This window comes from Drosophila ananassae, chromosome 3L (genome assembly GCF_017639315.1).
Source record: "Drosophila ananassae strain 14024-0371.13 chromosome 3L, ASM1763931v2, whole genome shotgun sequence".
Taxonomy (NCBI): Eukaryota; Metazoa; Arthropoda; class Insecta; order Diptera; family Drosophilidae; genus Drosophila; species Drosophila ananassae.
The window spans coordinates 3,488,829-3,510,169 of NC_057929.1; the positions used below are offsets into that span (position 1 = coordinate 3,488,829).

Genomic DNA, 21,341 nt, shown 5'->3' on the forward strand with positions numbered 1-21,341 from the left:
AAATAGATGTGCATGTAGGGAAATGCGAATAGTGTTCATAAGACCTCAGCGGAGGCACATACCAGCTCCTTTTGTTTTGACGCGCTGTGGTGCAAGGGATACCAAGCATGAGATCCCTCAGTTTATTGGTTAGTGTTCAATGATATATATTAGTGGCCAAGTGAATCCTAAACACGGAAAAATCCAAAACCAAAGTGATACAAATTCTATCAAACATAAATATAATATTTGGATTTAAAAAAACATTTTAAAGACTGAGAAGTTGTTAAAGACTAAATTAAAATTTAAAAAAAAATTTAAAAAAAAACATTAAGCTGCTAAACTAAAAACCAAAATTACAATTACATTAATTGATTTAAAAATGTTACTCCTCCTAGCTACTCAGCGCCAGCTGCGCGCTAATCCTTAGCTTAGCCTATGCCCATCCTCCCGAGGGTGTGTGGAAGAAGAAACTCACCTGGAAGGAGGATTGGGTCCAGGTATGGAAAACCGTCAAGAAGGAAGCGTGGGAGACCAAATGGAAGAAGGTCTCCGTTCCAATTTGGAAGGAAGTGAAGGTAAGAAAACCCTAGCCTCCCCCACCATTATAAACTAATGGGAAATCCATATAGGTTCCCGTCTGGAAAGAAGAGCAAGTGCCAGACTGGAAGATTGTTAAGAAACCGAAAATCGAGGAGAGGGAAGTCCCCGCCTGGAAGGAGGTCAAGGTGGCCGAATGGAAGAAGATAACCAAACCCATCTGGGTGCCCACCAAGGTGGCCGTTTGGAAGGAGATCCAGGTGCCCGTCTGGAAAGAAGTTCAGGTGCCGTTCTGGAAGGAAATCCAAGTGCCTGTGTGGAAGGAAGTACAGGTGGCAGACTGGAAGCAAATGTTTGAGCCCCAATGGGTAAAAAAAGGATAATTCTCTAAGTTTCCAATCACTCAAGAAGAATTCCTTGGCAGGTGAAAATGGGCATTCCCGGCGAAAAGTTCCTGGGCAAGGATCATGAGGGCTGGGAGTACACCAGCCACGACCTGTGGCGCAAGAAGCTGGTCTGGAAGCCCGTGTGGAAGAAGGTCTGGCGCACCGAAAAGAAGCAGGAGTGGCGCACTGAGAAGAAGCAGGAGTGGCGTACCGAGAAGAAACAGGAATGGAAGACTGAGAAGGTCCAGGAGTGGAAGCAGGACAAGAAGCTCGAATGGAAGGATGAGTGGGTTCAGGTGGGTTAACCCAGCCAAAGAGTCTAACAAATCCATTAATCATTTAACTCCTTGCAGGTTTGGAAGCCAGTGAAGAAACAGATCTGGATCAAGGAGAAGCGCGAGACCTGGGTCGAGGAGAAGGTCCAAATCTGGCGCACCGAGAAGCGCCAAGTGTGGGCCACCGAGAAGCGACAGGCGTGGAAGGACGAATGGCAGTCGGTGAATGTGCCCGTCTGGAAGGAGGTCAAGGTCCAGGAGTGGAAGAAGGTCTGGAAGCCAGTCTGGGAGAAGGTCTGGGTGCCAGTAAGCCATGGCCATGGTTGGGACTAAGGGTCTGTGGCAAGGGTCTCCGTTTAGCCGCAAGCTATGCGACAGCACTGATATCTGATAACTGATCCCTCCAGAAATCCACAAACCCCCGAAACCCCAAACCTTGAACCCTTTAAGCCATCTGCTCCGTCTGTCGCAGATCACCTTTGTGTACAAGCGAACTTGTTAAAATTGTTACATAGACTTAAAGTTGTAAGGCATCCTCCCACATTCCTCTCCACCTGCATTTTGTACAAAACATTTCGTACCCGCCTCTCCATCTGTCTCCATCTATTTTTCCCCAAGTGTACAAATTAGTCATGCGCGCGTTTTTGTCTTTAAGTTATACAAAATTCAATAAAACAAAACAACAATTTTTTAAAAACATTTTGGCATTTTTATACAAACCTACGAGCAAAAATTTTTGCAAAGGCAGCCCTCGATAAAATTGTTTTGTAAATACGTGTACTTAAACATAATTATAATCCCCATGTGGACCACACACAAAAACTATTTTACCTGAGAAAAATAATAAAATTTACAACGAAATAATAATGAACATAAAAAGTAAATGCTTTTAATTACGGCTTAACGCAAATTACAAACTAAAAGCATCTGCGGACATCGTATGGGTGGATGTGGAAGCGCTTCTTCCCCTTAACGGATGAGGCATTTTAGTTTCTTTTTCGTTTTTTTTGGGCCTGATGCAGCTCATAAAGATTCGATTTCGGGCCAAGACACCCGGAAGTTAGATAAGTGCCGAAAAAACCAAGAGATGTCCACGTCATCGTTCAACTGGAATTGGCAAAAAGGTCTCGCCTGAAGCTGTGAGAGGCCATGAGCCAAAGTCAACAATTGCAATGACGATGGCGATGGCGATGATGATGATGTTGAATGCTGATGCTGATATTGGTGGCAATGCCTCTTGCCATTTGCTATTTGCAGTTTGCTAGATGCCAAATAAATCTCAAGGAAGCATCTTCGCGGCAGATAAGCGGCAACAATAACGTTGCCACTTCCTGTTGCCAAGTTGAAGTTGAATGCAGCTGGCCCAGCCTCCATTGCCACAGGGAGTACGTAGTACAGAGTTCGGAGTGGTAAGCCATCCAACCGCTTTACAATTCCAAGTCAGTCGGTCGCGTCGCCAGTTCGGTTGCAACATGTTGCTTTAATTGACTCCCCCATGCCCCGTCTCTATTTCGGAGTGTGTTTGTGTGCCAAAAAATCGAGTCCCGCATAAGGTTGGCGGAGAGGAAGCCGACACCAACTGTTTTCAGTTGCACCGGTTGCAGTTTTCAATCCGCGCCTCGGGACTCGGCTTGCTAGTCGGGATTAGGTAACCGCCGCCAAAAGTTCGAGTTCAAGCAAACATTCCGCTTGAAAATCTCACGGAGTCAACGCTGGCCTAATGATGTTGCCGAAGAGATTTTGGAAAATCTACAATTGATGGGGATTGCAAATGACTTTCTTCATTGCCTTGCTAATAAGATGTATTTCCTTGATTTTCTTCATACTATATTATATGATTCTCCAACGGTGGCCTGGAACAATTAGATCCTAATTAAGCCAAGGTTGGTTTTTGGTAGCCACAATGGAAATCAATTCGATTTCCATAAGATTTTCAAAATGTTGTCACACCATTATTGTCAGCAGGCTTTTGAAATTTGTCACAAATTTATATTCAATTTATCTTCATCTTGACCAGGCCTGGCCGTATAATGTCCTATTACAATTGTTCGACATGGCTTACGAGGCCTGAATTGCATTCCGTTTTTATATAATAGTACAACCGAACAAGTGTCATGCTAAACTCAGATTTACAAGCAACAAAAACTAAAGTAACGAACCAGCAACCGACACTTAACGCATTTGAGTGAAGCACATAATCGTTGTTGTTTTAATTATTGAAGCCGCATCAGCAGCGGCAACATCAACAACAGCCAGACATCTCGGGCGTTGCACAAGCCGCAAACCGAAAAAAAAAAACAAAACAAAACGTAGCCAGCCACACCGAGAGGCCCGAGAGAAAGAAATTGAAAAAATGTAATAAAAATAAATTATAACAACAAAACAAAAAATGCAAAACAAACGCGTAGCGACAGAAATATTTTTTTGTAATAAATCTTTTGTTTCCACCTCGTACACACACAGCAACATTCAGCTTAAAACAAAAAAGTTTGCAACGAAATATTTATTTTATAAATAAATAAATATTTACTGGTGTGGCGACTCAGGTTCAAGACGCAGCAGCAACAGCAGCAGCAGCCCCGGCAGCAACATCAAAAACAGCAGCAACACGTGATGAATTTGGAGCTTACAGCCAAGCGTGAAGTTGCAGCTTTTGGATTGCTTGGGAGCTCGGGTTATTGCTCGATAGGTGCTGTTGACTCTGGCGCAAGATGTGGGTCGATCCGAAAGGCAATTAGAGAACTGGAGCAGAGACATGAGGCACAGACTCCAGCATCGTGTTGACATTAGGCAAGTGCAAGTGCGGCAAGGTCGCCGGCGACAATGTTGCTGATTAAAAGGAGCACTAACGAAGCGGAGGCGGTAATTACACATAGCCCCTAAAAGAAGAGGAGGAGTGTGGCAACGAAGACTCTAACCAGCCACAACATCCATGACGCTGCTGAAATGGCAAACGCGAGATGTTGCAATAAAGACGTGCGCTTCAAGTACTTGCAGCCAAGGGGGCAGTAAAAATGATTAAAGGGCGGCACAGAGATTGCGTTGTCAACGCGCTTGTCTCGTATCTCTAATCTATATAAATGCCATTTTATAGCTGGCCAGCCTCACACACACACATAAAACGAAAAAAAAACTTTTCAATGGACTTGGAAACAAAAGACTCAGGCAACGAACTTGTATGGCCAACTAACAAGTCCCTCAAGCGCATCTCTTTTTTTTCTCCCCTGATGAATTCAATGTCGTTTGATGACAACAACTTGGTCAAATTGTTATTATTTTCACATATTTGATAAAGAGCTTTTATAATAGCTGTAGAAATAAATATTTTAAGTTTATTATCGGATTTATTTTGAGTTTCTAAGTCTTTTGGAGATAAGTTATAAAGCTAACAATTGGTTTAAGATGGATTATTATTTTGTATTAAAATATCTATCCACACATTAATGTTAATTTTTTTTTTAAATTAATTTAATTTAATTCATTTTTAAATAAGCCAAATGAAGCTGTAATCTTTTAAATATACAAAACAATTTCTTATCTAACTCTCCAGTTATTACTACTTTGTTGAATATTTGTTTAATTCACATCATTGCCACTGCCTCCATGCAAATTATGGCGTGGAGCCCGTTGTGGCCTAGTTGTTCCACCTGCTGCCACGCCCCCATTAACTAAATGTTGGCCACGCTCAACGCTCCCAACCGAAGCTGCTGCTGCCAGCATTTGGTTTGGATAGGATGCCACTGCTGCTTCCCCATTCATTCATATGCAAACGACTTGATTGTCAAACATTGCTTTTATTTTTTCCTTTTGTTTGGTTGTGTTTTTATTTTCGCTCTCTCTCTGTCTTACATTGTATGTGTCTCTGTTGCACCACCATGAGGTGGTGGTATATCTCCCCGTTGCAGCAGATTTATTGCAACTTGAAGACAATTGCTGTTTATGACTTCCTTCGAAGTTCTGCGACTAATACGCTAAATGATCAATATTTGATGGGAGTATTTGTCATGCTTCCATCGCCGCTAGACCGCTCGCCGTTTAGCGTTTAAACGTTTGGTTAGCTCACCACGCCCCTTACCCCACCGCCCATCGCTCTACTCCCCTTCGGCCATTTACATGTTGAAATTTTTGTTATGCAGCGGCGTCACAGCAGCGAAGACAATGCGCAATTGTTGGATGTTCGGGGCGTCAGTCGTAATTGTTTGCGAATAATTTTCATTTTTTTCTCCTTTTTTTTTTCTAACTACTAACCACATCCACTGGGTTTGAATTGGAAGGCGTATACTCTGGAGGCGTCATACAAAAATGGGCATGGCTGTTTGGATTTATTTTTAATGAGCCACATTTAGTTGTAAATCATCGGATTTTGCAACAATTAATTATATTATGCAAGGCCGTTGCCGGAGAGTGTGAATTATAAATAGTTTTTTATTGAATTAGCCAATACACAAACGTAAGCCGGTAATCATGATGGCCCAAAAGCGGTAGCCTCGCCGTATTTAAGCAGATCTCCTCAGAGCTGTTGCCACTGCAATCTTGAAGTATTTGCATCAGCACACGTTCTTTGGAAAGAGACTGCCTCTCCATCGCTAACTGGATGAGCAAATCCCAACAGCTGCCAAATATTTGGAGTTCACATACCGTTGGTATTTGTTTCCCAAGGTTTTTTTAAAGTTTGCCGAAAGATGGCTAAAATAAGTGGCAGAGTGCTACTGAAATGCACTCTAAAATTTGATAATGATTTTGAAACAGATCTTTAGAAAAGAATGGTAGGAATTGATAGGAATTGGCCAAGATACATATAGGCATTGCAGCTGGATAATTGTACTCCCCAAGCACTTTCCAAATTTACAAAATTTGATAAAAAATCTAAAAAATATTTCGTTCCCAGATTTTGATGCAGAGTTATGAAGAATATCCACAAATCGTTTAAGGTACTCCCCTTAAGAATCGGATGAAAATTAGCCAAGATATGGCCATCACTGAGGCCATATTGGCCTCCCCATGCACCTTCCGCATTTTGAATGGGATGGCCCACGAAAATTGAGAAAAAATCGAAAAAATATTTTGTTCTTAGATTTTGATGCAGAATTATAAAGAATCGATCCACAAATCGTTTAAGGTACTCCGCTCAAGAATCGAATGAAATTGGCCAAGATATGGCCATTACTGGGGACCATATTGGCCCCCACATGCACTTTCCGCATTCTGAACACCCAGGAAATTTGAGAAAAAATCGAAAAATATTTTGTTTTTGGATTTTGATGCAGAATCATGAAGAATCGATCCACTAATCGTTTAAGGTACTCCGATCAAGAATCGGATGAAAATTAGCCAAGATATGGTCATCACTGGGGGCCATATTGGCCTCCCCATGCACTTTCCGCATTTTGAAGGGGATAGCCCAGGAAATTTGAGAAAAATTCGAACAAATATTTTGTTCTTAGATTTTGATGCAGAATTATGAAGAATCGATCCACAAATCGTTTAAGGTACTCCGCTCAAGAATCGGATGAAAATTGGACAAGATATGGCCATCGCTGAGCAATATTGTCTATTCATGCATTCCACAATTTATGAAATATTTTTTAAATTAATAATAAATTAATTAAAATCCATGGAAAGTTTTACTTTAAAAAATGTAAAAGGTTTTATGAAATCCAATGTATCTGAACCTTACACACCTTTTTGAAAAAGTTGTACACAACTTTTTAGACACAATTAAAACTTTATGCCAAAAAGTATGCTATTAAAGTATTATTAGTGTAAAAACTCTCAATAAAAACCTTTTGCTTTGTTTTATCCAACATAAATTGGCATTTATTTAATTTGAATTAGTTTCTGTTTGGTTTTTATGACACTGAAACTTTGAAAATGACAAAATTGTTTCTTTTCGCATGCAGTTTGGTAGAATTCTGGGCTGGGACTACCAATTCGCCCTGGATAGAGCGGATCGGTTGCTAGATGGTAAGACCCAAGCATGATGATCTTTGTCAAAATTCAATATATTTAATATTTAATGTAGTTAATATATGTATGCTTTCGTAATTGTTATTAGTAATACACATATTTAGTATTCAATTTTGGGTTTACCATATAATGCCGCGCTTAATGATTACGAATATTTTCTTCATTTTTTGTTTTTTTTTGGGGTGTAGTGATTCTCTCTTAATTTCGTATAATATTCGTTCTGCTAAGAAGGAGCGAGTGGTTAGTATAAATGCGTTTTAAACTGCTTGTCCCATTTGGTAACAGATTACAAATGTGAGTTCCTCGAGCATGGTTTTACCATGATGTTTTTGGCCAAAACCAGATGTGCGTTGAAATTGAATGACTCCTTTATATACGAGCGTCTAATATAGTGTCTTGTGTAATGTCTTTGTGTTTTAATGAGAGTTACATTTTGATTAATGCGTTTTAAGTAAAGTTAAGTAGAAAATTAGTTTCACATTTATGTTTGGTTTTATCGATAAAATAATTACAATGTATGCAGCGATGCCTAAAAAATGCTTAATGTGATATATTCGTCCTAGACTTCTCCTGGGCAATGAAGCAACACAAAAAGCACTTGGCCCCGAATGGTGCCGATTTTGAAGCATTATGCGAGTTAGTATGAAAAATGGATTGATGCATTTATGAGTTGACAATTGTTAAGAATACTTTACTTAGCCTAAAATTTGTTTTTAATTCTCAAACCGTTTTTCTAATTATTCTTTTTAAGATTTTCTTGTTGCCAAAAGTGATTTTTGTTTTGATTTTGATTTGCCGAAAAGGTTTAGTTATTATGAGAGTATTTAAAAACATCCGTTCGTTCGTTACAATTTTTGAAATCCAACGTTGTCTTGCCTCTAGATTATTGCTTGCTATTTGAATTACTTGAAAATTTGTAGGTTACTTGTCCTCATTCATTTTATTGATTAAATGCCAGTTTCCTTTACTAAACACTACTTAATATTTGTAGTTCATTTGCCATCGAAAATTTGTCATACACTCATATATCGTATATAGGTATAGGTAAGCAATTTTAATTTTGTCACAACACTACATTTACATACGAATATATGTATATATATATCTATATAAAATTGGTATAGCTGGTTTAAGAGTGCTTAAAAAATCGGAGAGTTTTAAGGAAACTGAACAATAAATAAATAATGTCGTAATTTTAAAGGAAAATTATTAGGAAGAGGGTGGATTATCATTGGTTAAATGCAATTCTTGATGTGCCCAAAGGTCAGGGATCGAAATCCAAATTCGATCTCATGGCAGTGCTTTGCTATAGCATCGTGAGGTCCTTCCAAAAATTCGTTGCTACTTTTAGATGTCGAGCAAAATACTGGTTTCCTTTGTCACTCCAATGTGGTGGCTTTCCGTTTTCAGTTTGCATCAGTCAGTCTTTGTATTTTTGGTGGCTTCTCCAAGGAATATCGGGTGAACTAAAAACTCGACAAACCATGCAAAATAAATAAAAAAATTAGAAGTTTCTGGACTTAATGATACCCTTTAAGACAGACAAAAAAATCAATGTTTTAAATAAAATCAAAATTATATATTTTGCAACTTACAAGCTAAAACTTAAAATGTATAAAATGAAATGAAATAAACAATTTCAAGTTATCTTAAAGCTTCAAATGCGTATAACTGATGTTTAAAACTGCGTTCAGATCAAAATTGGTCTAAATAAATCGTGCCAGTGTGGGTTTTACTCATTTACTTCAGTGTCCTGGGGATTTTGTATAATACATTCAAATGTGTTTACGATTTGTGCATTGAACAATTTCTGTTTTGTTCTATTGGAAGCGCATTTCTGAATTAAAAATTGTAAGTTTAAATAAGAGTAATGTAATTTTAAAGTATATAAATAATGCATAAACAAATACGAATTAAATTAAAGACTCACACAAATCTACAAATTAACAATCATCACAAATCAACGCAAACAAAACTGCAAATGTGCGCGTTCCATACAAATTACAAAATGTATAGGAAGAAATCATACAATCCGTATGTATATGACTAAATGTATCAATTAGACAAGTTAATGTTATGACTTTGACTTAGGCTAGACAAAGGATGAGTTTTCTGCTCCTGGCATAGATGGCAAAAAAGCTTACACAAACAGAGTGTCTCCTCACACTCGATACACCTCTGATATTTTAGTAAATCACACTTAAACCTAGGATACAATATTAAATTTAGTTTCAAATATTCGTAAGTGAATATATAAGTATGTTTTTCAGATTTCTTTTTGTTTTTTTGCTTTTTGTTCACTACTGATCGTTCATATTATTCGTGGTATAACTTTAGTAATATTCTGCACACACTTATGATAGTTATTCATTTATATGTTATGTGTTTATGGATGTACTTATATATCGTATGCTTGTTTGGTTTACTGCTTGCGTAGACTTTATATATGTAAATATGCTTTTCAAAATTTCGTGGCATTATCCCCATTTATAATTACTTGAAATAGTTGAATAATTATACGTGTATATGGGATATATATTCATCTTCCATTCCTGCCCTCGCAGTGATGATCTGTCTGTATCTGTTTCTGAGTGTGTCCGAGTGTCATTCAACTCCCACGCACTTCATGCCCTTACATCGCTAAGCTAAAAAGCCACGTCCATCTTCGACAGGATGGGCTTACAAATTACACTGCCATAGTATCGTAGGCTGTGAATCCTGCGCCATTTGTTTGTTGGAGTTGGAGTTGTTTTGGGCCGGCTTCGTTTCTACACGGGATGTTATAAAAATGATTAGTACATTATAAATAAAATTATTTCAAATTTGTATAAGCCTTAGGCTGCATCCAAAGCATAACAAGAAAACGAGAGTAGATCTCTGGTGGTTTTGGAAGAATTCTAAAAAGGAAACCACTTCGATCACATCTCGACGTGGCGACCGTGACATAATGTTCTGTTTGAGGATTAATATTTTCTGTTGGTTTGTTTTTTATGCAAGCTAAGGACAGGCGCAAAGCTGCAGTAGTTTGTTAACATCAGTACTTGGGAATATATTTGAAATATTTTACGATAGACAGGCGGTGAGTATATCCTGTACATAAATAATTCATAGTAGTAATTCATAGTAGGGTATATCAAAACATTCAACTGTGGTTTGCTGTTCAACCAAAACCGTAAGGAAATAAAAACAACTTAGAACTCAAGATTAAGATTAAAATACAAAACCAAATCAAGTCATAAATTTTTTGGATGCAATCAGTGTTAGTGTAAGGAGTTAGTAAATGTTTGTGCATGCTCTTGGGACTAATAACATTTAGTTAGTTAGTTCGGAACTTACAACTGTCGTCGACTAGATTCAGCGATTATATTAATTCACAATCAGGAAATTAAGTAAATGAATAAGAAAGAAAATGTATTTAATTTGGTAAAGGGCAAACTGCATCAGAACTACCATCAACAATTTCTGTGCAGTGTACTCAACAGCTCATGATTATGTGGGGTTTGAGTTGTGAATATATCCAGATATCTGGGTTCTGGTCCCATTACTCTTACCTCTCAATCAGTTTACGCATTTCTTCGGTGGTGCGCTGATCTTTTGGTTGGGGGGATCGCTTCACAGCTGCGATTTTACATATTTTTGCATAGGAAATTGTTTATTTGGGTTGCCCGAACCGAAAGAGTGGGTTGTTATACAAAAATTAATTAAAAATTCCATAAAAGTAGACAAAAAGAAAAATTCATAATGAAATGGGAATGAAATCAAAAGGTATTGTCTTAAGGTTCTAGAAACGAAAAACAGTGCATTTGGTGACGGTTCGTTGTGAAGAACTTCGTGCAGGTGAAGTTGAATCTATGGAACTTAAACTTTATAAAAACTGATTACATGCAGATTTTAGTCACATAAAACTCGATTATCCCTTCATTAGATACAAACATAAAACATTTAAACGAAAAGTGCGCTCTATGAAGTAAATAAACTCACAATGTGCAGTATGACTTTAAAGTTTAAACTCAAATGAACAAAATAAAACCAATACCAAATAATGTGTGATAAATTGTAAAATGTTTATGTTCTTTTAAACTTTTTAGCAAAACACAGCATGAATATTTAAGGTGATGCGGAGACGATAAATAAATTCTTTGCCATTTCGATGGATAATGATGGATGTTCTTATGAAGCCTGAATTTTTCGTATGAACTATGAGAATTTGATGTTCGAGAGAAGGGGCTCATGAGGATTCGAATGAGGTGTGATCAGTGATCGAATGATGTTCAGATAATCACATTTAAACTCAATTTCCAAATGAATCACTCACCCTCAGTGTCTTCTGATTAACATTTAGTTCAAAATTTAGAATAAATAGAATTGAAAAAGAGGGCGAATGGCGTTGTGTTAAGATTAGAGCGATCTCTCGAATATTTCACAGCGAATGTTATATTAATCGGATTTTCGCAACAAAATGGAACTGTTTCTTAAAATCTTACAAAAAATATATCAAAGTTTACAACTTACCGCCATAGTTGCCACGGGGTCCATGATCGCGATCGCACTCGGCCTCTGAGATCTCGTTACTCTCCTTGGAGTCGTTGAATGAGGAGTTGCTCATGTCGTGGTTACGTGGTGGTGGTGGTGGAGGTTCTGGTGATCCATTGCCAGGGTTACGAGCCGAGCCTGTGAAGAATAATACATTTAGAATACTATATAACATAATATTAGATTGTCATACACTTACCAATGCTGCGACGACCCATGGAACCTCGGGAACCATAGTGATCGTAGGGCTGTCCATAGGGGCCACCGTACTGGGAGCCATACTGATCCTCCTCGGGAGCGCAGTTGGCGGGATCATCGTATTCAGGTCCGGGTCCGGAGTACAGGCTGCCTCCTTGAGAGTTGACACGAGTGTAGCGGCGCTAGAACGCAAATAAAATTTGATTTTAAAATCTCTTAAAATCAAGAATTAACTTACATATTGATCTTCCTCGGCACAGTTGGCTGGGTCATCGTATTCGGGAGCTGGTGTGTAGATCGAAGACTGTCCTCCTTGGCTGTTCTTGCGCTGGTAGCGGTTGGCACGTGGCATGGACTGAGATCCGGAGCGGGAGTGCACGTGGCCGGGATGTCCGGGCGGAAGCATGGTGCCGGCGTGTCCGGGAACTGGACCCGCATGTCCGTTCTGGTGTGGGAAGGTCTGGAAGTTCATGGCCTTGGTGGGATCCATTTCCTCGCGGAATCCGAGCAGGTGGAAGGTGGCATATGGGCAAATTTCATCCTCCATGCCTTTCGGAAAAATGTATCAATTAGAGGGTGTACTTGGCAGGATTGGAGGTGTTTCTGTTTGGTTTTTAGTGTTTTAGTATGGTTTCATGATACCTGATACCCTTTTCTGATTACTTACTAGTTAGTTATCTTAGGTTAGCTCGATGAGACCAGAGGTTAGAGCAAGTATTAGTGGAAATAAATGAACTAAGACTCAACTAAGGAACTAGTTGGGATGGGTGTTAAGTTAGTTAGGAGGATCTCTGGATGAATACAGAAATAAAAACTCGTAAAGAAATGCGGCTTCTCCCCACCGCTCTCCTACCTGGATGCCTGTAGTGGCATTCAACATTGCCATGAGCATGACCATAGTGATTGCCGTGCATGGGCACTGGAGGGGCTTTCAGTTCCTCGTACAAATTGGGATTACGACGCGGATCCCAGGTGGAGTGGTTCGAGCGCAAGCCACCACGGCCTGGTTATTGATTTTTTGGGATGGTTTGGATGAATGGTATCGTGTATGGATTCGTTTTCGTGTGTGTTTGGTGTTTTTTTTTTTCAATTTCCAATTTCATACAACATCAAGTATAAGGTCAACGGAAATCATAATCGATTTGAAGCAACCAAAGTGGGCGGGATTTGGAGTTGTAGGTCGTGCAAGATCAAAAATAAATATTAAAATAAATTTCAATGTAAGCTCAGGCTTAGAAGCCCAAACAAAAAAATGGCTTAAACTAAATATCCAAATTCACAACAACATTTAGGAATCAGTTCTTTTGAGGGGATTAAGGGAATAAATGAAAATAAGCGGCTTAACGAAGCAATACTAATAATTTCTTTTTGGTTCCAGAAAAGCTTGGCTTTAGTGTGATTTATGATTAGATGTGGGCGTGTCACCGCCTACCTCTCATTGTATGCAAAAGAAAGGCAAAATACTTTTCGTTTCGTTTGTTTTTCGTTCGCAAAGTAAATGGAAGAAAGAACTAAGCGCCAGGACCCGGCCAGGAGCCCTCGAAACTCCCGGACGAGCCGTTGGCAGCATTAATAAATGTTGCATTGGAAATTTAGATGCTTACTTATGACTGTACCTCGCTTAATCCGGTCGCAGGTGTTGTAATTGGATCCAGGAACAGGGGGCAGCTTCCGGTTGGGCGGGGCGATGTATCCGAGCTCATCCCGCAGATCTGGACGACGCTTGTCCAGGGTGGCGCCGGGTCCCATTGTCTGATTGTAAACTACATCGTCTAGAATTAATATATGATATCGCAAACTCAATATTGAAACACTGAAGATGCTTTTCCTTCATTCTTTGCTGCTCGCAATAAATCGACTCGCATACTTTACTTCTGTTTCTTATGTTTTTCGATCTGGACTTGTTCCGTCACTCGTTTAGGATTTAAATTAGTTAAATTAATTTTTTTGTTTTTATTTTGTTTGCTTGCTTTTTTTTTGGTGCGGCATGTCAACACACTAAATGTGCTAATTAGTAGCTCAAAAATACAAGTTACAATTGCGAAAAAAGATTCCAAAAGATATTACGTGAAGTGTTTTGTTTTTTTTTTTCGATATCAAAATATACCAACTGGTCAACAATTACAATTACGATCGTTTAATAATGACATGAAATGAGCGATGAACTTAATTTTGGATTTAATTCAACATTACTGAATCATCGATAATGGATCTCGATGGCGATTTTAAAAAGCATCTTAGTTTTGGTTTCATAGAAAATGGGGGAAAGTGCGGAAAGTATGAACTAAAAACATTACGATAGATTTGATTTGTCTTGTTCTGTGAAGGATATTGTCTTGGGATACAGATAGAGTATATAGAAGAGTCGTTTGGAATGTGAAAGTTGCTTAGGTTATAAGCAAAACGTATATACAACAATATAGTAGGTATAACTTTAGTTGGGATTAAACTAATATTGGATATAATACTCCATTAGGCTAATAACGAATGCATATAAATAGGTTTGCAACTGATTTGCAAATTAATCCATTTAATGATGTTACTAGAGATATTTCAATTGCGTCACCCAATTGGTTTCAATGACGATGAAATCGCGATGATGATATATATGAACACATATTGACACTTAAATATGTTTGCAATATAATATATATGGATATTTGTACATTTGATATTTGATATATTATCGGTATTTGACAGTTGGTTGGTATATTTTTGTGGTGCAAGCTTTTGGGTTTATTTCTGTAAGTGTAGCTTCTTTAAGTCTATAAATCGTGTTGAGATCATGCAAAATTTAACTAAACTAAACAGTGACATGCCACAGACACTTATTTAAGCGATTAATTATATATATTCTTAATGATTCAATTTTTAGAGTGACGGCTTTTGGACTAAAATGTTGGTTTCAGGAAACTTTATACAAAAATTGAAAAAAGTTAGGTAGATCTTTTATAAGAACTTATGTAGTTATATATTGAATAGTGTCCTTATAAAAGTAATATTTTAAATTGTTTAGAGATAATTATTTTAATATTTTTAAGCAGTCACCTTCTACAGATTTTGATTAAAGTATCTTTCAATCCCATAGATATACTATGCAAGATCCTTGCAATACTATGCAATATGCAATATTGAAACCACTTTGAGGACCAACATTTAGCCAAAAAACAAACAGAAATAAAATATTAAAGTTCTTGAAATTGGATTAAGATGCATATATTAAGAAAGATTAATATTTCAGGGGCAACCACGCCCGCCGTAACTTCAAAAAAACCTACAATACACATCCTTCTGGCCACCACGCATGTCGTCCGCTCGTCGCCGGGACAGTGCCACACACACCACACAAATGCCCACGGCCACCACCACCACGGTGGCTATCAGGGGCACCATGAAGTTCAGATCGAGCCACTCGGGCATCCAGGCGGGCAGGCGGATGCGGGTATGAACATTTCCATGTCCCGTTCCATCATCAAGTGGGGCAATGGTGCCTTTTTGATGTTTTTTTTTTTGTGACAATATACAAACCATATTCACACATGCAACAACGACAACATCAACATGAACAACATTCCATGAACAACACGCAACAGGCATTTTTGATATTTTGATAAGAAGTATTTCATATTTGAAGCGGAAGTGTCACGAGATTTCGAAAGTGTTGTGTTTCAGATGTGTGTGTTTGTCGTTGGGTGTGAGTGTGTTTTTCAAAGAGAGAGTAGAGAGGAACCGAAAAAAGAACAAATATGATAATTAGTCGGGATTATAGATACCTTTGTGATGATTGCCCTTGCTACGCAGTATACAAATAACAATTATAGCGATTATAATGACGAGCAGAGCCGCCACGACGGGCACTACTAAATTTAGGTTCGATAGGATAATGCGGATCGTGTCCTCGGCGCTTAATTCGGGTAAATCACGCGAGGGTGCGATAGTGCCTGCAACAACAATAACAACAACAACCAAAGGGTGTTTTTTTCAGTGGGTGGCAGGACACACATATAAGGTATATATATATATATATATAATATTATATATTATTATATATATTATATATAATATAAGGAGTGAGAGATAGAGAGACGACAGAGAGAGAGAGATAGAACACTTTCACCTTTCACCCAAAGGACACCTTTAAAAAACACTTTACATATACAAATACAGACTAAGGCATTTCAAAAAGTGTTTAACTTTTGTTTTTTTTTAAGATATAAAAAGTAAAAATTATTTTTAAGTTTTTTGGTTTTTAGTTTATAATACATTTGCGCAAAACTTGAGGCACGCATCAAATTGTGAATAATATTTATATGAATGAGAAAAAATCTATTTAACTATTTGAAAAAATTCGTAATTATATGTTTAAGATACGTTTAAATGCAATTTGTTTATAATCCGCTTAAAGCTAATTAATGATGTACGAGAGTATGTAGGTCAAGTCGCAAACAACATTCCAAGAAAATAGATGAATCTTCTTGAAGGAAACTTAGGCGGAACTCAACTCAACTCAACTCAACTATAACTATAACTATAACTTTAAAGTTTAAACTGAAATTAATTGAAATGGCAATAACCCAAAACAAATTGTCTGCAAATGACTGGAGCTGTAGTGTAAGTATATAAGTTTTAAGGAAATGATGTCTCTCGGATCGGATCTAAACTCTCTGGCCAGGATGAGGACACTTTGGTTGTTGTGCTTTTGTATTTTTTTTATGGCATATGGTGGCTCTGCTCGATTCTCGATTGAGTTTCTTATGCATTTTGGCTTTTCCAAGTCTCTGGTTAATGAGCACTCTGCTATTTGAAATAAAAATTAAATTAATTTTCTAAAATCATAACTATATCCGTTTTTTATTCGTGGTGGGTGAATCGATTCTGTGACCAGTTGTGAAGGTTGAAGTTTACTTTTGAATTTCAAATATTATTAGAGAGAAGATATTTGATATATTTAATGATCAGGTTGAACATCAATTGGAATTTTTACATTTCAGAGATTCAGGAATGGTTCGGCGGGTACAACAACATTTATTAGCAGCTTCTTTCCTAATCTATATTGGAATTACATTATTTTATACAATCGATTTTTTCACAAACTGGGCACAGAAATGCAAAAAATAAAAGAATAAAATTTTTAAACAAAAATTAAATCATAAATATTCATACTGTGATCTATAGAGCTCTACAATGTTTGGGTCTATTAAAAAAAAAATAAAGAAAACAATAAGAAACTTAAAAGATTGCTGGTTTGGTGAATTAGTAATCTATTCGTTTATATACATAAGGATACTTGGCATTAGCTCTTCGTTTGGGGATTGTTGATAAAAACGGAAGGAAACAAATTGCATTTACGTAAGTCAAATGATTATTATTATACACTATTTGGGTGCAGCTGCTTTCAGAGTTCTGACAATTCAAAATGAAAAGTATCTTCCAATAAATTATAATTTAAATAACTAAAAAGCCATTTTAGAGTGCGTTTAATAAACCAAAACTATATCAATTACTGTGCAATTGTTTCTTATTTTTGAAATAAAAATAACAAGTTGGCTCATTGTTTGGTAAGCAATATACAGATTTTTTTCTTTTTGTTGGTAAAAGGCAAAATGAACTCATAAAAAGTGTGGATATAACATTGTACAGCTTGGTGCTTATCATCTTGTTATTTGTATATGGACAGAGTTCTGGGAAACCCCTTCTTAAGACCCTATACTGCCAGTTCTGAGGGCATAGAGGTGATCTTAGGAAAGGGCTTCTGCTCAGTCTACGTAGAGTACTTTATGTACAAAGCAATGCAGGGATATATAGGGGGAGAATCGGAGAACAGATCATAAATACCTCCAGTGACAGTCAAGGTGGCAAAGTCGTATTCGGCAACTGTGAATCCGGCGGAGTTGTGGGCGGTGATTCTCAGATTGTACCAGGTGGCGGGCTCCAGATCCAAAACTACGTAGTTGTTGTCGGGCTTGACATTGTTGGAGATCTGGTTCCATTCGATTTGATCGCTGTATTAATGATTATAGGTTTTAGTAACAGTTTAACATGCAAATATTAGAACAACTACCGCTTCTTGCTCTCAACAACAAAGTGGGACATGGGGCAACCACCATCTTTCCAGGCCTTGAAGTGCAGGGACACTGAATTGGAGGACACTTCGATGAATCGTGGTTTTTCGGGCAACTTGGGCTTTTGGCCTTTAGTACGGGTGTTCAGAATATCAGAAGCCTCTCCAGCGCCAATGCTATAAGATAAATAGTTTAAGAATTGAAGCTTCAGAAGGTATTAGTTGACTTACTTGTTGAATCCGGTGGCATAGACTTGATAGCGGGAGCCGCAGAGTAAATTCTCAATGTTGTGTTTCTGTGAGTCCACGGACACTTCAGCAGTTTCCCATTCTCCGAATTCTGTAAAGGATAATTATTCAGTTGAAGCCTCTTAACTCGTAACTATCAGCTTACCTGGTTTGTAGTGCAGAGTGTATCCATGTAGAGGAGCAGTATCTCCCTCATGGGGCTTTAGTTTCACAGTCAGAGCATCTGTGGTGGTGGCCGAGAGGGTGACATGGGGCGACTGGGGTGGAGCCAACACGATGAGCTTGTGGGTGATCGAGTCCTTGGCAATTGAGTTCTCAGCATGGCAGGAGTAGTCGCCGGCATCCTGGCGATTCACGGACTTGATCAGCAGAGAGCCATCGGGGAGGACACGCATACGATCATTGGCACTGAATTCCACTCCCTTGATCTTCCAGGTGATTTCTGGTTGGGGGGCTCCGACAGCCAGGCAGGGCATCTTGGCGTCCTCCTTGAAGGTGGCGTTGAAGGTGTCATCGAAGGAGGCGATCTTGGCGGGCACTTGGTCGCTGGGCATGGCCACAATACTCTTGGATTGCTGACCCTCGCCAATGGTCGTGCTGGCAGTCACCCAGAATTCGTAAGGTTTGTTCTTCTCCAGTTCTGTGGCCTCGAAGCTCATCTGGTAGTGGGGCACCTTCTGGGTCTTAGTCTCGGTCTCAGCGCCTTCAGCCTTAGAGTAAACGGTGTACTGGGTGATGATTCCGTTGGGCTGTGCTGGTGATCTCCAAGAGACAAGGATGGCGGCATTACCCATAACCAGGGCCTTGACATCGGTGGGGGCTTCGGGAACTGTGGAAAAAGGGAGTTAGTCTGTTATAAGGTGGAGCAGCTTAGCTACTTACCATCTGGTTCGGTTTGGCAGTGAATGGGCACACTTCGAACTCCATCACCTCCGGCAGTAGTGGCCAGGACTTGCATGGTATAGTTGGTGTACTTCTTCAGGCCATGGAGAACTGTGTCCGAAGAGGCAGTCTTCTTGTAGTGACGCTTGGTCTCATCTGTTTTGGATATTTTGAACAATTAGTACTCGAAACCCTCGAAAAAGCAAGACCTCTGATGTACTTACCATACCACTCATCGCTGGGGGCATAGACAACCTTGTAAGTCTTGATCACACCGTTGGCGGATTCCAGGGGAGGGCTAACCCAGCTGACGCGGATGGTCTGAGAGGTCAAGGTGGTGCAGGCAGTGTCGCTGGGTGGCTGGCTGGGTGTACCTTCGGCAGTGAATTGTTTCTCCTCCTCGCTCAGCGGTCCGGCTCCGATCTTGTTGAAGGCTTGGATCACCACAGAGTACTGGGTGTAAACGCGCAGGTTTTGCAGTTCCAGGTTATGCTCCTTGCCCTCCTCGGTGATGAAGTTGATGGTTTCGAAGACGTACGAAGAGTTGGTGTTGGATAGCTTGTAGCCGACATAGTAGCCCAGGATCTCGCCGTTCCATTCGTTGCGTGGTGGTGGCTTCCAGGTGACGCGCATAGTGGTCTGGTTCACGGGTTCCACTTTGATGTTCTGCGGCTTGCCAGAGGGCGCTTCTTCGGCCGTGATGATGGTCACTGCCTCGGAAGACTGCGAGGTTCCAATGGCGTTCTCGGCGACGATGCGAATGTTGTAGGTGGTTGCCGGGCTGAGCTTCTGTACTTGGGCTTCGGTGGTGTGTCCGGGCACGATGACTCGGTCGATTTCACTCCAGGAGGCGCGGGATCGCTTAAACTCAATGATGTACCTGTCCAGGGGCGAGTTTCCGTCGTAGGGTTGGGCCCAGCTGAGCTGTACAGAGCGGCCGGACTTGTCAAGGACCTTCAGGGCGTAGGGCATCTCGGGCACTTCCTGAACAATCATGTTGATACTGGCATCGTCGGATCCAAAGGCATTGGTGGCCACACAGGTGAACAGGGCGGAGTCAGACCTTTCGGTACGCTTGATGGACAAACTGGACATGACGCCGGTGGACAGGATTTCCTCGCGAATGGTGTATCGGTTGTCGTTCTTGGGATCCAGTCGCATGTTGTTCATGTTCCATAAAATGCCGATGGGCTTCTCTCCCTTGGCCTCGCATTGCAATACGGCGGGTTCTCCTCGTCGGGCGGTCTGGTTCCTCAGCTTCTCGGTGAATTCTGGCGGTGCCTGGACACTGATCATGATTACTGCCGAGAGTCCAGAGCCGATGCCGTTTATGGCTTCGCACAAGTAGTAGCCTTCGTTGGTCTTCTGGATGTTGTCGATGTGGAGGGTTCCTTCTTCTACGCGAATGTTGTCGTTCTTCTTCAGGTCCTTGTACTCTCCGGGGGTATCACCTAGAAAGGATATCTTTTAAGCGTTTGTTCCATGGGGAAGGGGTGACCAATACTTACCAACAGCTTTCTTCCATGTGACTTGGGGCTTGGGGAAGCCATCGGCTTTGCATTCAACCTTGGCATCTGATCCCTGGGCGAAGGCTTTGTCGGTGGGTTCAAGGATCCATCTTGGTGGCACTGCACACAGGAGTGGTTGTGGTGGTTGTAGAAAGATAATATGTTAGTAAGGCTGTGGTGGTTTCTTAGAAAAAAGTATTTGATGCATGCAGTTCAGTTAAGATTTGTAGAGGAAGCGGATCAACTCGGACTTAGAATCAAGCAAATCGAAATGATTTCTAAAGAAAATTGGATATTCTTTCAATATCTTTGTTTAAGAAAATAAATTTTAAAAATTTCTATATGAGAAAAAGATTTATGAATGAAGTTTAGGAGCAGTATCATTTCCATTTGCTTAAAAAGCGTGCAAATACTTTTAAGTACTTTAGTTTTTCTTTCAAAAGTATTTCCATTCTTTGGCTTAAACTTTAATTAAAATAAAAAGGCCAAGCTACAACTAAAGTTTAGCACAATGAACCAAATTGTTAAAAGGACAAATGAAAGTTGGATTTTAATCAAACTAAAGTTAGACAAAACTAAAGGTTAAAGTTCATGCAGTTTGTGGAAAACAAAGACCATTTTTCAGTGCAAATGGGTTTTGTTTTGTGACTTAATCTCTAAGTAAATTATGATCAAAGAAATGAAAGTTAATTAATGAGGGACTTGGGATGGGATTCGGGGTGTGGGCTTTGGGGCAAGACTGATAGGGGCGATGGGTTTACGT

At 39.5% G+C, this 21,341-nt stretch overlaps 2 protein-coding genes across 39 annotated transcripts in view; one reads left to right on the forward strand and one right to left on the reverse strand.

Moving 5' to 3' along the window:
* Positions 1-1,879, forward strand: LOC6495553 (golgin subfamily A member 6-like protein 22). The gene is made up of 5 exons (XM_001959052.4): positions 1-128; positions 378-557; positions 612-887; positions 944-1,201; positions 1,259-1,879. The coding sequence occupies exons 1-5, from the start codon at positions 108-110 to the stop codon at positions 1,511-1,513; spliced, it is 990 nt and encodes a 329-aa protein (XP_001959088.1). The 5' UTR covers positions 1-107; the 3' UTR covers positions 1,514-1,879.
* A 6,825-nt stretch (positions 1,880-8,704) lies between these two features.
* LOC6492917 (Down syndrome cell adhesion molecule-like protein Dscam2) overlaps positions 8,705-21,341 on the reverse strand; it is a 58,468-nt gene continuing 45,831 nt past the window's right edge. For 22 of the 38 annotated variants that reach the window (XM_044715525.1, XM_044715523.1, XM_044715524.1 and 19 more), the window contains 17 exons: positions 20,579-20,698; positions 19,295-20,521; positions 19,071-19,226; positions 18,334-19,017; positions 18,171-18,279; positions 17,940-18,116; positions 17,714-17,880; positions 15,157-15,369; positions 13,495-13,650; positions 12,732-12,881; positions 12,117-12,427; positions 11,880-12,060; positions 11,660-11,818; positions 11,463-11,474; positions 10,699-10,765; positions 10,484-10,495; positions 8,705-9,915 (listed from right to left, as the gene is read on the reverse strand). In XM_044715525.1, the coding sequence (XP_044571460.1) occupies positions 9,834-9,915; positions 10,484-10,495; positions 10,699-10,765; positions 11,463-11,474; positions 11,660-11,818; positions 11,880-12,060; positions 12,117-12,427; positions 12,732-12,881; positions 13,495-13,650; positions 15,157-15,369; positions 17,714-17,880; positions 17,940-18,116; positions 18,171-18,279; positions 18,334-19,017; positions 19,071-19,226; positions 19,295-20,521; positions 20,579-20,698 (3,983 nt within the window). In that variant the 3' untranslated portion in view covers positions 8,705-9,833. Of the gene's footprint in view, positions 9,916-10,483; positions 10,496-10,698; positions 10,766-11,462; positions 11,475-11,659; positions 11,819-11,879; positions 12,061-12,116; positions 12,428-12,731; positions 12,882-13,482; positions 13,651-15,156; positions 15,370-15,651; positions 15,820-17,713; positions 17,881-17,939; positions 18,117-18,170; positions 18,280-18,333; positions 19,018-19,070; positions 19,227-19,294; positions 20,522-20,578; positions 20,699-21,341 lie in introns of all 38 variants that reach the window. The other 16 variants (XM_032450764.2, XM_032450763.2, XM_032450761.2 and 13 more) reach the window with 8 other exon arrangements.

Excerpts from the sequence above, each read along its gene's own strand:
- LOC6495553 (XM_001959052.4), top strand. The coding sequence starts at position 108 with ATGAGATCCCTCAGTTTATTG. Across the intron at positions 558-611 it reads CAATTTGGAAGGAAGTGAAG|GTTCCCGTCTGGAAAGAAGA; the intron begins GTAAGAAAACCC and ends AAATCCATATAG. Across the intron at positions 888-943 it reads AAATGTTTGAGCCCCAATGG|GTGAAAATGGGCATTCCCGG; the intron begins GTAAAAAAAGGA and ends ATTCCTTGGCAG.